Source organism: Pholcus phalangioides, unplaced genomic scaffold, assembly GCF_987345545.1.
Source record: "Pholcus phalangioides strain wild (caught in Gottingen) unplaced genomic scaffold, Ppha-v1.0 ptg000010l_1, whole genome shotgun sequence".
NCBI lineage: Eukaryota > Metazoa > Arthropoda > Arachnida > Araneae > Pholcidae > Pholcus > Pholcus phalangioides.
In genome coordinates, this window is record NW_028301603.1 from 34,205,040 (window position 1) to 34,221,267 (window position 16,228).

General features: G+C 40.0%; 1 protein-coding gene across 1 annotated transcript in view; it reads right to left on the reverse strand.

Moving 5' to 3' along the window:
- The window catches only part of LOC149081332 (bone morphogenetic protein 1-like), a 265,551-nt gene that overhangs the window by 117,306 nt on the left and 132,017 nt on the right, over positions 1-16,228 (reverse strand). Inside the window, exons 4-6 of the mRNA XM_089238168.1 lie at positions 14,226-14,353; positions 10,021-10,138; positions 8,679-8,857 (exon numbers count right to left, since the gene is read on the reverse strand). Coding sequence (XP_089094294.1) covers positions 8,679-8,857; positions 10,021-10,138; positions 14,226-14,353 — 425 coding nt within the window. The remainder of the gene's footprint in view (positions 1-8,678; positions 8,858-10,020; positions 10,139-14,225; positions 14,354-16,228) is intronic.

Sequence of the window (16,228 nt, forward strand, 5' to 3'; positions counted from 1 at the left end):
TAGTGTCACAAATGATTAAAATATCTATTATTAAATAAATTAAAACTTATTCACTGGGTCACTCATCCACTCAGTAGCTCACTCACTCACTTACTCACTGGGTCACTCATCCACTCAATAGCTCACTCACTCACTTACTCACTAGATCATTCATCCACTCAGTAGCTCACTCACTCACGGATCCAGTAGCTCACTCGCTCACTCAATCACTCACTCGCTCAATCCCTCGCTCACTGACTCAGTAACTCAATCGCTCACTCCCTCGCTTTCTGACTCATCGAACTGTTGTCGGTGAATTTTCCGGCGGTGAATTGTTGGAGGGGAATTTTCCGTGAACCATTTAACCGCACTCTTAGTGCAATGACTAAGTTCAGGACGACCCTTATTAGACGCGGGGCCCTGTGCGAAATTAAAAGCGGGGCCAGAGGCGTTAGTGATTTCGGGTATTTTAGCCCCGGTTTTATATATTCTGTGGGGAAGGGAGAAACCACGCCCGAAAACTCATACGCTATTGCAGAATTTAATCTGTTAAACTAACAGACTAATTCCAAAACCAATTAAAATTAGGGACTAATGAAAGAAAGTGTGTGAAAACTAATGGCAATTCTGAAAATCGATGAAAATTAAAATAATAATAATAATCGACAGATAATTTCAGCACCCATGAAAATTCAAAATAAATGAAAGAAATAATTTTAGAATTTATGAAAATTCAGAATTTATTGAAGAGAAAATTCTTGAATTAGTGTAAATTTAGAACTTATGAAATGAATAACAATTTCAGAATTATTTCTTCCTAGATGAAAATGCAGAATTCCAGATTTGAGGAAACTAAAATGATTTCTTTTGAAAGAAATAGTATCAGAATAGAAGGAAATTGAGAATTTATGAAAGCAAACATTATTACCGAAAGTGCGGGATTCCCAACACCGGGCCGCAAACCCTTAATGGCGGCTCTGATAATTGATATCATTTCTACGCAGTGCAGAATTAAAACGGTAATTTGTTACAGTTTAAAAGTTTATTTCAACAACTTTAACTATAGTTGAATTTTTTTTTTCACTCGCGTATCAGGGATCCGTAGATGAGACTGTAACAGCTCACCTCCTCCATCATCGCTCTGCCAATTAAATGTTGTAGTGCATTGAAGCCATCCGTAGTTGGTATAAGAGAATAGGTGGGGGGGATGACGATATTTAAGTCATCTCATACCATCTCTAAAATTGCGTAAATTTTAGAAAAGAGATGTTAGCTAGAAATACATCTTTATATACCCTAGTATAGGGTGGCCAGATGTCCCGGTTTTTCGCTAATAAATTCACTGCCCCGGAAAGAGCTTTCGGTACATCCATTTTCAAATACAGTCCGTCCCGCTTAATTGGGTAACGGATAAAATCCTCTGCAGCAAAACGCATCCTATAAAGACTTAATTTTTTCCGCTTAATCGAATATTACGATTCATACGATAACTGTATATTAACCATTATGTACATAATATTTTTAGTAGTTAAGACATTTGGAAATTATGAGAAATATATTGCCAGTTAAAAAAAACCTAGACTTCGGGGCCTGAAATGTTTAAGCTGTGTCTTCGGCACGTACATTTTTAGTTACTTAATTTCATTTTTGTTCTCTGGAGAGAGCGCTGTAACATTTTCAATGAACATAAAAATCAAAAAAATCTGCACAAATGCCGTAATTTCATGAAATATCTTGAAATTATCGAGAAAAGAAAGCTCCGGTTAATTAATTAAAAGTTTTGGATGCCATGAACCCCCCCCCCCCCAGACCCCATTCAAAGGCGCGCTTCAATACCGTATATACACATACAGGACGTCCGACATTGGAAACTCTATGCTGATGTTTTACTCATTTCGGCACGTTTGTCCACAGAAGTAGTGTGTGATAATATTTTCGAAATACATTGCAAGTTTGCAATTTTATATTGTTATGTCCCTCAAAAGAAGGGGGTTTCTAAAATGTCCCGGTTATTATTACTTAATCACTCATACGAGCATTCACCCAACTACTTGGTCACTCATACGAGCATTCACCCAACTACTTGGTCACTCATACGAGCATTCACCCAACTACTTGGTCACTCATACGAGCATTCACCCAACTACTTGGTCACTCATACGAGCATTCACCCAACTACTTGGTCACCCAAGTAATCACTCACTTGGTCACTCATACGGCCAAAGCAGACGAAATTTCCGGGGGTGAAACGTGAAAGGGTTGAAATGTCGAAGGCGAAATTTTCGGATCCCCGAAAAACACAGATTTTTCTAAACACCTATCGATATTGGTGTTCGGTACGCAGTTGCTGTGCGTTGTGTACGTTTCGGTATACATATTGGGTTCGGAACTAATAGCTCCACGAAAAAATAAGAACTTTTAAAGAAAATCTTTAATTCTCCCGGCGAGGAATCATTGAGACATGGACGAGCAGCCGATTAAGCCGCGGCGGGACCGACTCACTGTCTCTCGGACGGCAAATGATCCCATCGCTCAAATGGGTAGTGAAAGGGAACGGGAGAAGGGGGAAAAAGATGGGTGAAATTGGTCGTAGTAGCAACAACACCCGTTCATCTCTTTACCCCTCAACCCATAGTTCCGCCATGTCTTTAAGCTCATCAACAGCAAATCGTCGATTCCCGGTCGATTAATGATCGCAATCGCTTTCGTCTGAGCAAAAAAAAAAAAGAAAAAGAAGCACAATAAACGACGCGACGATATAAGCGATTAACGGCATCGATTTTTCCCGAGCGCAGTTGGAATCTCTCGTGGAAAGACGGTTGATAATGAAGTTTTTCCTGTTTCGTGTACTGGAGCAATAGCTGGAATAATTTTTCAAGTAGAACGGGACTTTAGAAACGGGAAAACCGAATTTAAAACTCTCCGCAATAAAGTGCTCAAGTTTTTGTTTCATTGATGCAGTGGCATTCTTTCGAGGCAAAAACGGGAAAACAGAATTTCCGTTATTGGAGACTGGACTGTAAACAAACCGTATAACTTTGGCATGCACTCTTTATTTTTCCAGACAAGTGGTTCCCAGTTGGGGGTGCCTGGACCCTCAGGGGTGCAATTGTTGAATTATGGGACAAAAACATTGGAATAGGCTGTGTCATAGACACGGCTTTTTTTTTGACGTGAAGCAGTCCGCGAGCCCGGTGCCGAAACCGAGAAGGTATTGCTACCAGAATGGTATCATTGGATTTGTCTCAACGAGATCCAACCGCAGACATCACCATTAAAAGCATCACTGCAAAGTTGATGAATGATGGATGGCTATAATTTCTGCTGCTACAGATGAGGGTCCATGGCGGGTATCAAGACTTCCGAGGGCCAAAGACTGAAAGTGGGATCTACGGCAGACACTCAGATCTCCGGAGTAGTCCACGACTTGAAGTATGTATTTGGGAACCGCTGTTCTAGACAAATGGCTGACCATAGACGTATGGCAAGAATTTTTTGACGAGAAAATGCAATGCCATCCCTTAAAACCAAACAGCAGATGATTTTCAGCTGGGACTGTACGTGAGATATAAGACTTCTCTCTCACTCCAGCTACATAACACGGCTTAGATCAAGGGTGTTGTACCTTTAAGAGAGTGCGGGCCACTTCAATGATTTGAAAACGTGTCGAGGGCTACTTAATTAAGTGATCTGTAAATGTGGGCCATATCCAACTGAACTGGGTATATGTCGCTGGTCATTTTATTGATTTGGGAATGTGCCGCGGGTCGTTTAACCCCTTCGCTACCAATTTATGAACCTGTGTGGGACAAATATGTCCCGATGGGAGGGAAAGGAATGAGTGCTCTGGAACAGTGCTGTGGACATCTGTAAATATGCCGCGGGCCAATAAAGTTATCAGGAAAAGTGCCGATGGTCACATAAGTGCTCTAGAACTTTGGCGCAGTAACCTGGGAAAGTGCCGCTGGACATTTAAGTGTTCTGGAACTGTTCCGTTGGTCACTCAAATGATCCGTAATTATGCCACTGGTCACTCAAGTGATCTGGGAATGTATCGCGTGCCATTTAAGTGGAACTGCACGGCACGTCACTCAAGTGATCAGGAAATAAGTCGCTCAGTATATATATATTTTTTAAAATAAGGTGTGACACATCGTAGTCTATATCAGATGACGCTGAGGGCCACATTCGACACGCGGTCCATGGATTGAGCATGTAGGGCTTTGATTAATTTCTTGTAGAAATAACTGGAGATGTCTTTATGGTTTGTTAATCCTGTAAATCAAAATATCAATTGGATACTGGGAATGAAAAAAATGCATGAATTCCTACAAAATTTTCATTTCAATTAAACCGCACAACCTACGGACCCACAAGGGGGTTCTATCCGGCCCACGAAAGGTGTTCCGGTAGGAAAGTATCAGCTCTCACAACACGATTAATGTCTAGCATGACCTTATTTCCTTTATAAAAATACTGGAAATTGGGATCCATACGGGATATTGCCAATTACCATTAAAAAATAGAAAAAAAGAATTCAAATGCAAATAAACTTGCTAAAAACAGCCAGAAAAAATTGTGAAAGTGAAGTGAAATTGTCAATCGCACCCAAAAAAACTGTCAAAAGCAAGTACAGTTGTCAATCACATCCGGGGAAGGTTCAAAAGGAAGCAAAGTTGTCAAAGGCAAATAAAGTTGCCAATGACAGCCAAAACAAAAAAAATCATCAAAGTTGCCAATTGAAACCAAAAAAACTGTCAAAGGCAAACGAAGTTAGTAACTATCGTTTAAATTTCTGAAAAATTGTCGTTGACGAAAAAAAGAGGGGCTGCTGCAAGTCGCAATGATTAAAAATGTAATTCACTAAGAAAAAAGCGTAAATTTTTGACAAAAACATGAGATAAATATTATGTCAGTATAATTGATTATGACAGTCATAACTATCATAATATAATTTATAAGTTGTACAAATAATTTTGATTCTTGGTTTGAAAAATTTCAGTGAGCCTCGTTGTGAAAATGGGCCATTTGTGATAAAAAAGTTGGACGGCAAAATTACACTGGAATGTCTCGTAAAATACATATAGTGTGGTTAGTTAGTAAAACTGGGGGCAGATGACAGCACTACACATAACAAGCATAACACAGAAACAAACTTTACGTCAGGTTGCACTACACGTACACGCACATTCCCGCATGATACCGATTCGTTGGGGGGTTCCGCGGGGGGGGGTTGCATGTGTGGTGTAGCAGTAGTAGGTAGGGGCTCGGGGATCCATGATGTTCTTAAGTCAGCCACCTCGTTGGGCAATTTGCCTGTTGTGGCGTTGTATTTGTATTTATCATTGCCTGTAATATAGAGACGGAATATAGAGACGGAAAAAAGGCAATAAAAAATTAACCCCCTTCACCTACAAATTCCTACGAGTACAAATTTCTGGCCCTGCATTAAACGGTCACTTTGAATTGGAAAAATTCACGATGACAAAACGAACTATCATGAGAGTTTGCCATACGTGGGCTGAAAGGCCTGCAGCCTCCATGTAGTCTTCGATAACATTTTCTCATATCCCAGATGCGGGAAACCATTTCCAGGACACGTTACCTCCGTATTTGTATTGTCCCACTTTCTTCGGGATCCCATCATAACATTGATGTTTACTTTGCTGAATTGGATATTTCAAGAAACGCGTTCGATTCTACAGAAGAGGATGAAAAAAAAAACAACTCTGAGTATTGTTGTCTCAAGTATTGTTGTGAAGCGCCTTCCATTCAATACTGACTATTCCGGACAACAATGAGACGTTATCCCATAATCTCTTAGGGGCCGTTCAAGTATTTTGTCAGCAAATATTTTTTAGCCATTTTTGACCCCCCCCCCTCTCCCCCGGTCAGCAAAATTTCGTCAGCACTGCCCCCTACCTCCTAGCGCATATTGGTGGGATCAGAAACGTACGCGAGAGGGGGGGGGGGTTCGCGCGCTCCCCTCCAGACGAAAAAAAAATTTTAATGCAAAAAATATTTAAAAAAAATTAAAATTTCGAAAGAAAACACCTTTATATGTTATTACAATCGATTTCTGTTAATTTCAATGCTATTTGAAGGGTAAGAACTTGAAATTTCTCTTTAAGATATTCATTGCGACCAACACTTTAAGCCATATATGGCAAACCTCTGACCCGCAGAACAAATGTGGCCCTGAAGGTTGTGCCCCGGCCCGGCAAACATAGTTCGCCATACGGGGTTCCCCGAAGGGAGCATTTAACCTAATTTTGCAAAAATGAACTAAGCGGCGTATTTACAAATCGCTTAAATGACTCGTGGCACAGTTCCAGAACATTTAAGTAGCTCGTGGCACATTTTCAGATCACTGAAGTAGGCCTCAAAGATCACTTTCGCATTCAAAGATCACTTAAGTGTACCCGCGACACAGTTCCAGAACACTTAAACGATCCGTGGCACAATGGGAGATCCCTTGAGTAACATGTGGCACAGTTTTAGAGCACTTAAGCGGCCCGCAGTGCGGCTCTACATCACTGAAGTTACCCGCGGAACATTCCCAGGTTGCTGAAGTGATCCGTGCCATAATTACGGATCACTTGATTGATGCGTGGCACAGTTCCAGAGCCCTTAAGCGGCTCGGACACATTTCCAGAGCACTTGAAGGATCCGTGAAACATTTTAGAGATCACTAAAGTGGCTCTGTAGGGGACTTATCAATAGGTAGAATAGTAGGTTCAGGTGCCCAATAACAACTATCGAAAGGTTTTTTCCGGTCTTGGCGCACCGAATAAGATGGCATTAAGAATATTTCGTATCTTCAGAAAGGTTGGTTGATGACGGAAGGGGTCATTCAAGTATTACTTCAGCATCGAGAGGGGAGGGTTTCGGATTTGCTGACTTTTGCCGACAAGAGGAGGGGAGGTCAACAAAAGATAGATGCTGAAAGAATCCCAAGAAATGCTGGGTATCATGCGTGCATTGTTTCATGGAATGTGGACGATTTCGTGTTGATTTGTTGAAATGTTTGGAATTTTGGTTGATAATGGCTTGAAAGCAAACAGCGATATTCACTCCCTTCACCAGCACTAATTGCACCGACTACAACACACATGGTCAACTTATATCCCTCGGGCTCAATGTGGTCCTCGGAGTCATCTGGTGTGACCCGCGACGGATAACCAAACCCCTCAAGCGGCCCACGGAGGGGTATTAAATCACTGAAGTATCCCGTGGCACATTTCCAGATCATTTCAGCTGCCAACGGTGCATATCCAGATCACTCAAGTGACCCCCGAGCACATTTCTAAATCACTTGAGCTACCCGAGTCACACCTCCAATTGACTTAAGAGGCACGTGGTAACTTTGCAGATTATTCGAATGGCTAGCGGCACATTTCGAGATCATTCGAATGGTCCGTGGCACTCTTCGAGATCATTTGAATGGCTCGCAGCACACTTGAAGATCACTCAAGTGGCCTACGCCACATTTCCAGATCACACGAGTGGCTCGACGTACATTTCCAGATAACTTAAGTTTCCCGTGACGTTTCTAAAACCATTTAGTGGCCCGCTCTCCCGAAACTTTGAGCACCCTTGAACAAGTGGCACGTTGGATATATAGGCAGACCTGGAATTTTAAACACACAGGTGTGCAAAATCATCCATAGTTTCAGCTAACAGATGGCACCACGGTAGTTTTGTTTCACGTTTGCTTTTAGTGAGGGATTAAATTCACAGCAAGAGTCCTCAAAAACGCTGTATCCGATTGACTAATACATCTGTGAGGCATACATACGCATCCATTGTTGTAGAGATATTTCAGGAAAAAGAATGGCTTTTTTTAAGCTGTACACTTCAGTTTTGTCCTTACTAGGTAAGGCGGCCGTTTCGGAATCCACTGTGACGTGATTTGACCCATATTTGCGAAGGACAATATGAACGGACTGCGGTACTATATGTTAGCAAAAGTTAAAATGGCCATCGTTGTTTACAAGTTATGTCATTCCAAAAGTTAAAAAGTTGTCTTCGAATTACCTTGCAGGAGAGAAGTTCCACTCGACAACGAAAACTATACCGTAATTAGGCATTCATGGTGCACCCTGCTCTGATGAGAGCCATCTGACGACTTGGTGGATGCTCATAAGAGCTTGTGAAGATGGTGAAAAACAAAGTTGTGCATGTACAGAAATGTGGATTTACGGAAAGTTTTCGCATTTATTTCCGATCAAATTCTTTGATGCATAAAAAAATACTGTACACACATACATCACATGCACTGGAGTATCAGTGATTTTACAGTCAACCAGCTCATGAAACCAAAGACAGCTGCGACTTCTCTCACCGACAACATTGGCACGTCCACATAAGACACGCGGTTGCTAGTAATTCGACTCGAGTGATGAAATCCAATAAAAATTGTTATAATATATTGTTAACGAAATAAATCTTCTTGAAAAAATATTAACTGTCTTAAAACTTTTGAAAACGATTTATTAATTTTAATATTATTTAAATTTTTTTATCAAATTGGTGTTTACAAGGGATTATCTAGTGATTTGAATGAAAAATCATTATTAAGTTCATTGTGTTATGTTTCACTTTTTGTTCACTAGATGGCACTCTATAAATTCCGTTTTCAATCGTTCTGAAACAGAAGGCATTGCAAGAAAAGAAACAAGAAAGGCTCGAAGTATTACCGGTCATTATGTTCTTGTTGATGATCTGGACGTGCTTGTCCCTGTCGGGTCTCGTGTGCTCGTGCCAGAAGCCGACGACGTGACCGAGCTCGTGCACGACGATGCCGAACTTGTCGCAGTTCTTACCGATCGATATCGCTTGTGGACCATTGCCGCGTTTGCCGACGAACGAGCAACACCTGTGGAAAACATCGATATGAACTAGTTGTTAAACGGAGACACAGTGGACACGGTCTAGAAATCATAAACAAATGTTAATTTCCGTTGAGGGACATTCACCCGGACACCAAAGCCATCGTGCCTAAACATGGGCTCCTGGCAAAGAAAACCACGGGCCCCTCTAGGACTTCAACCAGATTGCCCCATCTACGCTGATTGTAAAGCAAGATCATCACAGATGCTCTCACTTACCCGCTGTCCGACATTAAGATGGCTTATCGTCACAAGTGATAACATATGACGGTGTCACGACCACAGATCTATTTGTATACTACAGTGAAACCTGTCTTCAACGGAATCGCAAGGAGGGGGGGGCGAGATTTTTTTCTTTTGAACACAGGTTTCTGCTTAATAGAGGTTCAATTGACATAATGTGTAAAATTATGTAACGATCTCGTATGTAATTGAAGGACAGTATAATAAAAGTAAATCACTTGAAAATAAACTAACTTTATTTTATGTACATTCAAATTAATATAATGTACATTATTTACACTATAACTATCAAATATTTAGGCTTTCACAGCATCTGTGTATGAAACTTCACACCGCATTGTTCTTCACCTGAAATGACTACATTTACGTTTGTTTTTACTTTCTATGAGGGTATCACTATCTGTCGTGTCAGGTTCAGTTTGTATACTGTGTCGTCTATATTTACGTAATCCTCAGCACCAGGGCCGTAACTGAGATTTTTGTGGAGGAAAGGGGGGGGGAAATGATTTCACTGTCCCGACCAATGTAAAATTCGATGGTTTTTCCATCGAATTCCCATCAGGGGAACCACCACTATAAATCTTTGCTAACTTTTCCGACACAACTCTGCCTCTTTTGAGGTAACGGAAGTAAGGTGCTTTGCATCAGTCCGGGGTTGTGTGCGGTTCTATCTATCTATATAATGCAAAGGGTTCTCAAACTTTTTTCATCCGCGGCACCCCTTTCTCAAATTTACGCTTAAACGTTGGCTCCCGAGAGCTGTGTAACAAAGAATCGCTTCGAAGGACCTCCGCGCACCCCTGTCAAAGGTTGGCGGTGCACAGTTTGAAAACCCCTGAATTATAATGAATGGAAAAACTGGAAAAACTTAAAAACATGATGTTTTGAATAATAATATTGCACATACCCACATGGTCTTTCGGTGAAGACGATGTAGTTCGGATGGTCCTCTTTCTCAACGAATTGGACGCAGGTGTAGTTTTCCCAATGTCGCATCGCTTGCTTGAACAGCGCTCGATGGTCACCTGCAAGATTCAACGGGGTAGTGTCGGTTAAAGTGATTCGCGGTAACTACGTTTCATTTGCAACAAGTCTCAACCCATTCTTTATCCATCCATAAACAGGTTGTTCTCTATAAGTCTTAATTTGGTCTTTATCTTATCAACCCCGTAGAGGAATGGTTCCAGTTTAAAATGCACAGAATGTGTTCAAAAATCAGCTTGTACCAATTTAAATGCTTTTTGAAGGGTGGTTACTCAAAATGTTTCGGGGAGAAAACATTTTTTGTGCCCCTCCCCACGCCTTTTGTGCCCCCCTCTGAAGTTTGATCCTGCGTATACCCCTGGTGAGTGAATGACCACATGAGTGACTAAGTGATCATATGAGTGGCGGTGACTGTATGGGTGAGTGAATGGCTATATAAGTGATCAAGTGAGTGACGTATGAGCAAATGAGCGACCGCACTTGGTCTCTCATACCCGCAAGGGACAGAGCGGGGGGGGGTGGGCATGTTTGGTGCTATGGTCTCTGATACGGTCACATACTGTCACTCCCCCATACGCTCAGCGAGATTCACTCACCGATTCAATTGGTCATTCATGCGGTCACTCACGCAGTTACTTCGTTACTCATATGGTCACTCACCTACCCACTTGTACACAGTCTTACGATCATTCATTCATTCATAAGGTCACTCAGCCACTCCGTCTTTCACACGGTCAGGGAATGCGAAATATCCGGTGTCGAAAGAAATCAGGGATCGAAATGTTAGAGGAGAAAATTTCGTAAACCGTACATCCCGTATTTGGTGAATTGTCTCTCTCTGTACCCAAACATTACAGTCTCGTCTCTTTATCTTCACAGGCTTCGGTAGTAGCAGAAAGATATCGAAGTGACAAAGTCACAGCTGTTCTCGATTCGATGCCAGCGCCATAATCTGCAACCGAAACGAGCCACTTGGACGAATAGCAGTCTTCTCAATTGGCATTTAAAAATATGCTTTCCCACTCTCTCCAGTCAAAACTTTAATAAGGCTGCCGTCGACTGCGAACAAAAGGAATTCCTCGAATTCCAAGAGACTTTGATAACCTTCCATTACTAGATATGTGTGAATCAGCCCCGAGGGGAGTATATTTATAATCACAAAACATCTTTCTCGTCAATGGCTTCAAAGGACCAGCAACATCAACTGGACGCTATTGTTATTACGCGACCTGAAATCGGATACTCCCCCGCCAGAAGCAATTCCAGTCGATGTTCTTGACTGTTCCCGGGAAACGTGGTAGAGAAGAAGGGGGCTTCAAGGGTCAGCATAAGTGTGCAATAGCATCATTATGAATACATGTTAGGGAGGAAAACGGGGAAGATATCAATTTACATCTACGAGCCCGGTGGACTCTTGAGTGACTCAGAGCTTCCGGTCAAGTGGCCGGGGCTCTCAACGACCACTCTATTTTATTCTTTTCCCAGTACTACAAAGAGATCCTAATGGAGGGTCCACTCGTGCCCGTAATGAGCAAGGCTCGTTGAGTCACGTGTGGCTCGTCTTCCACCAATGTTACTTTTTTTTGTTTTGTTGGAGATCGTAGGAATGTGCCGTCTTCAAAAAATCATCGTATTTTAACCCTATATTCATATGCAAAATTTTGAGTGTAATGACCGCGTATGGAATTCGATTCATACGCACTCTCTTATGTGGCTCGAGAGAGAGATCAATTAGCAAATATACAGTGAAACTTGATTATAACGACAACTCGGATATAACGTCAATAATTGACAGTCCGGACGGATTCCCATAGGGAATAACGTAAATGGACTTTTCTTTTAACGTCTATGAAAAACAACCGCTACAGTTATAACGACAAATTTTTCGTCTCTTTTGTGTCCCCTTCATTGACGTTTCCTAAAAAATTCCGAAGGGCTGATCGTATCGAGGGAATATTCGTCTGATGTTCTAACTATAACTCTTTGAAAAAAAAGATTTATTACATACTGGTTGTTATCCCGCGGCTTCGCGTGGCTTTGTCAATCTGAAAATTATTTTTCCAGACCCCCCTTTGGGAGTTTAAATTTGAAAAATCCCTCCTAGTGAGTCATTACAAAGCAAAACTATTGACCAAATTTCATATTTAGAGCTTCAGTGGTTTTGGCTCGGCGGTGATGAATCAGACAGCCAATGAACCGGTCAGTATGTATAAATTAACATGTTGATATGATATACAAAACATTTCCGTATTTTGCCATTTCTGCTTTTTTTCTTTAAAAATGTGGTCTTTTTTTTCGCCGCAGCTTTTGCTTTAATTACCAATCCTTACTAGAATCAGGAAATGAAGGTAATTTTCATAGTTTATAAATTGAATATGACTATAAATAATCATCTCTCATTATTTGCCAATTTTACTGGGAGGGAGAATGGTGCATGAGAATTTGCCAAAAAAACACATTTTTCAACTTTCCAGTCTTTAAATACTATAAACTTTCCTGCGTCTAATTGCTTTCGAGGGCACGTATTATATATGCTAAAATGCTTTCCATTCAAGGGGTCACATAACTCTTAACATGGGAAAAAGTTAAAATATTATTGAAAATACACTTAACCATGGATTTAAATAGATTTTTTTTTTACATATTTTTGATTAAATATACTATCCTATGCTGGAATAAAATTTGACATAAATATAATATTAAATTTTTAAAATTTTTTCAAAAAAATAAATTAAAAACAGCTTGCCCGCATGATAATATGACTTCAATGTACACCATACAATATTAAAATTGAAATGAAGAAAACGGTTCACTTCATAGATTTTCGGATCCATTCATAAATATTTAATTCATAAATTTTTATTTTTTGGAATATTTAAAATTTCAGTTTTGAATAAAAATGAGTCATTTTCATTTTATGAAATGAACCGTTTTCTTCATTTTAATTTCAATATTGTATGGCTACATTGAAGTCATGCCATTTTATCATGCGGGAAAGCTGTTTTTAATTTATTTCTTTGAAAAATTAAAAAAAATTGAATATTAGAGTTATGTAAAATTTTACACCAGCATAGGATAGCATATGCAATACTCTCAGCACTGATGTATTACATGCTTTAACGAGATGATTTCTCATTAGAACGAGTTAAACAATTTTTATGGTACAAAAATATCGGTAACTTTTGGTGATTTTTTAAAAAGTTGCGGGTTGTTGTTGCTCAAATTCGAGAAAAAAATGGTTACCGTCAACTAAAATCGCAAAAGCTGTCATTAAATTGTATGAAAATATCTATAGAATAGAAAATGTATAAGAAATAGATCTACAGTTAGAAAATAAAAGTTGAGATCCTAGAGTGGATAGAAAAAAATGAAATGTTCCTTAAAAGCTGGGTATTTTTCCTATAAGAAAGCATGGGAAGCCTAGATCGGGCGCCAACAACTCCTTAATTTTTCTTCCGTGAAATATATTCAAGCAGACTTGGTGTAGCATTTTTCCCCCTCGCCAAATGCTATTCGTAAACAACATTTGGTAATTCCGTCGCTATTCGGCAACACGTTAGGCGCGAATCGGCGATGTCCCGTATTGATCATCCAAATTTCCCGTATTTTTCTCGATCATATTGATCATGGGGGAATAGAAATTTCGCCCCGATCATGAAGGAATGAAAACTTCATGCAAGGTATTTGATTGTCTCTGATCATATTTTCCATTCAAAAATGTCTTGTGAACGTCAATCTTGATTGGAACGACACATCGGTTATAACGACAAAATTTCATGAAATCCTCGCTGTCGTTATAACCGGGTTTGACTGAAAACGACAAGAGAATAACTAGTCTGTGAATAATTCGACTAGCCAAAAAAAATATTTTTGCGAAGTGTAAGCGTCATGTCCAAAAGGGACTCTTCTCTTGCTAACCACGAGTCCCCTGGACTTTGAAAAAGTTTTTCTTTTCTTTCAAAATCTAGCACTACTCATGCCTATAACTTTGGGCAATTTACGACCTAGTGAGTTATGCCGGAAGTGTAATGATGTTTCAGTGCTTCCATCTACATTTCTGAAGTGAAGTGAGTGAAGTGCAATGATTAGATATTTTAAAAGTGCGCGAATCGATGAATGTAATCTTACCACTGAAATTGGATTCTATATCATAAGGAATGACGGCTCTTTCCCAAAGCCTCTCTGGCCTCGCAGTTGCGGCCCTCTTCTGACGTGCGACGTCCTTCACTCGGCGACGGTTTCCACCGAACCTTGACCTAATGGGAAAGTAAACATGTATTCTAGAAAAATGACATATTTTAAGCAGAAGAAAGGGTAAAAGGACGCTAATTTTTCAGATGAAACGTCTAACATGTCACTCTGTGAATGGTGATTGGCTCAAAGATCGGAGAGAGACTTATTTTCAAGATGAAAATATAAATTACTAGCGCATGTACACATGAGAGCCAGAGGTATGTGCATCTGGTTGGAGAGCTGCAAAACGACTGGGAAGATTTCAACACACATTGTCCTCAGGTCCTCCCGGAATGATCCAGTTACGTGTAACATTCGCATCGCGACGATCCAGGTTCGAGCCAAGATGGAGGCGCAGTGGTGATCGACAGAAATTTTTTTCACGTTTCCCAACTTCGAGCCGGTCTCCCATTTAAAATGAGTCACTACACGAAGAACAGACCGGGTACGACCAGGCTCTGTCGCTTACGGGATTCAAGCTCATTGCCCCGGAGGTCGTGGTCGTGACAGAGAAAATTCTGAAATACAAGGAAGGGGAAAAACTAATTTTGGTCCCTATCGGGGGACCTAAATGGCCCCCAATCATGTGTGTGTGCATTCATATTGAGGATATACATTCACAATATTCAGTCAACTGACAATATACATTCACAATATACAGTCAACTGACAATATACATTCACAATATACAGTCAACTGACAATATACATTCACAATATACAGTCAACTGACAATATACATTCACAATATACAGTCAACTGACAATATACATTCACAATATACAGTCAACTGACAATATACATTCACAATATACAGTCAACTGACAATATAACCGACAAGCTGCGACGATTTTTTAAAACTGTGATCGTGCAGCAAGTTGCACCAAGCTCGGACTGGACCACCATTCAGAACATGTTTGACCCGAAACCGACCACGTATGACCAACATACCAAACAAATCCTCATCATACCTCATACCAACAAACAGAACCTGCATGCATCACTGCCAGACCGTGTCTTTTTATACGACCATACGCTAAAGGCGGCCCCCATGTACCGACAAGGTACTAATGCTTTCGTTTCCTTTTGCTGTTATTCGCGCGACCACGCCCTCCGGAGCAATGAGCTTAAAGCGACTTGAACTTGAATCGCATAAGTGACAGGGTCTGGTCGTGCTCGGTCCATTCCGTTCTGTTGTTCTTCGCCGATATAATAATGATTTCTTCCTTATACTGTGTTTCTTATACATTAGGGTGGATCGAAAAGTATAGGAAATTTTTTTTTTTTCGAAATTACTTTTGGTTTGTGGTGGGAAAGTTGTGTCTCGGATGTATTAGTTTGGATAATTTTTTTTTATTGAAATCCATTCATATCTTCCGGTGCCCCAAGCGCCCCAAAAATAGTTGAAAATTGACATTTTCATGGAAATTTATAAAAATAAATTTTAAATTACTTTCGACGTGGGGTCGGAAAGTTCTGTCTTGGGTGTATTAGTTTTTGCATAATTTTTTTAAATTGAAATCCATTCTCCAAGAGCCCCAAAAATAGTTAAAAATTCACACTTTTATGAAAATGTATAAAAAATTGTGTAAATTAATGAACATTTTTTATAAATTTTTGCAGAGTACTCAGGTATTAAAGAGTATAAACTTATAAATAATAATAATTTTATAATAACACATGAAGTATAAATTTAAAAACCAAAGCAATAAATCATAAAACTTATAAAAATTGAACTTATAATTGTATTAATTTGAAGATTTACATATTTATTAAAATGTTAGATATGTTTTCTTGATTTTATCTCATTAAATATGAAATGTCTCTTCTCCAGACGCACTTTCCACATGCATCTTTCAACTGCTGGAGTCTGGCATGAATAATGGATATATTTTCACC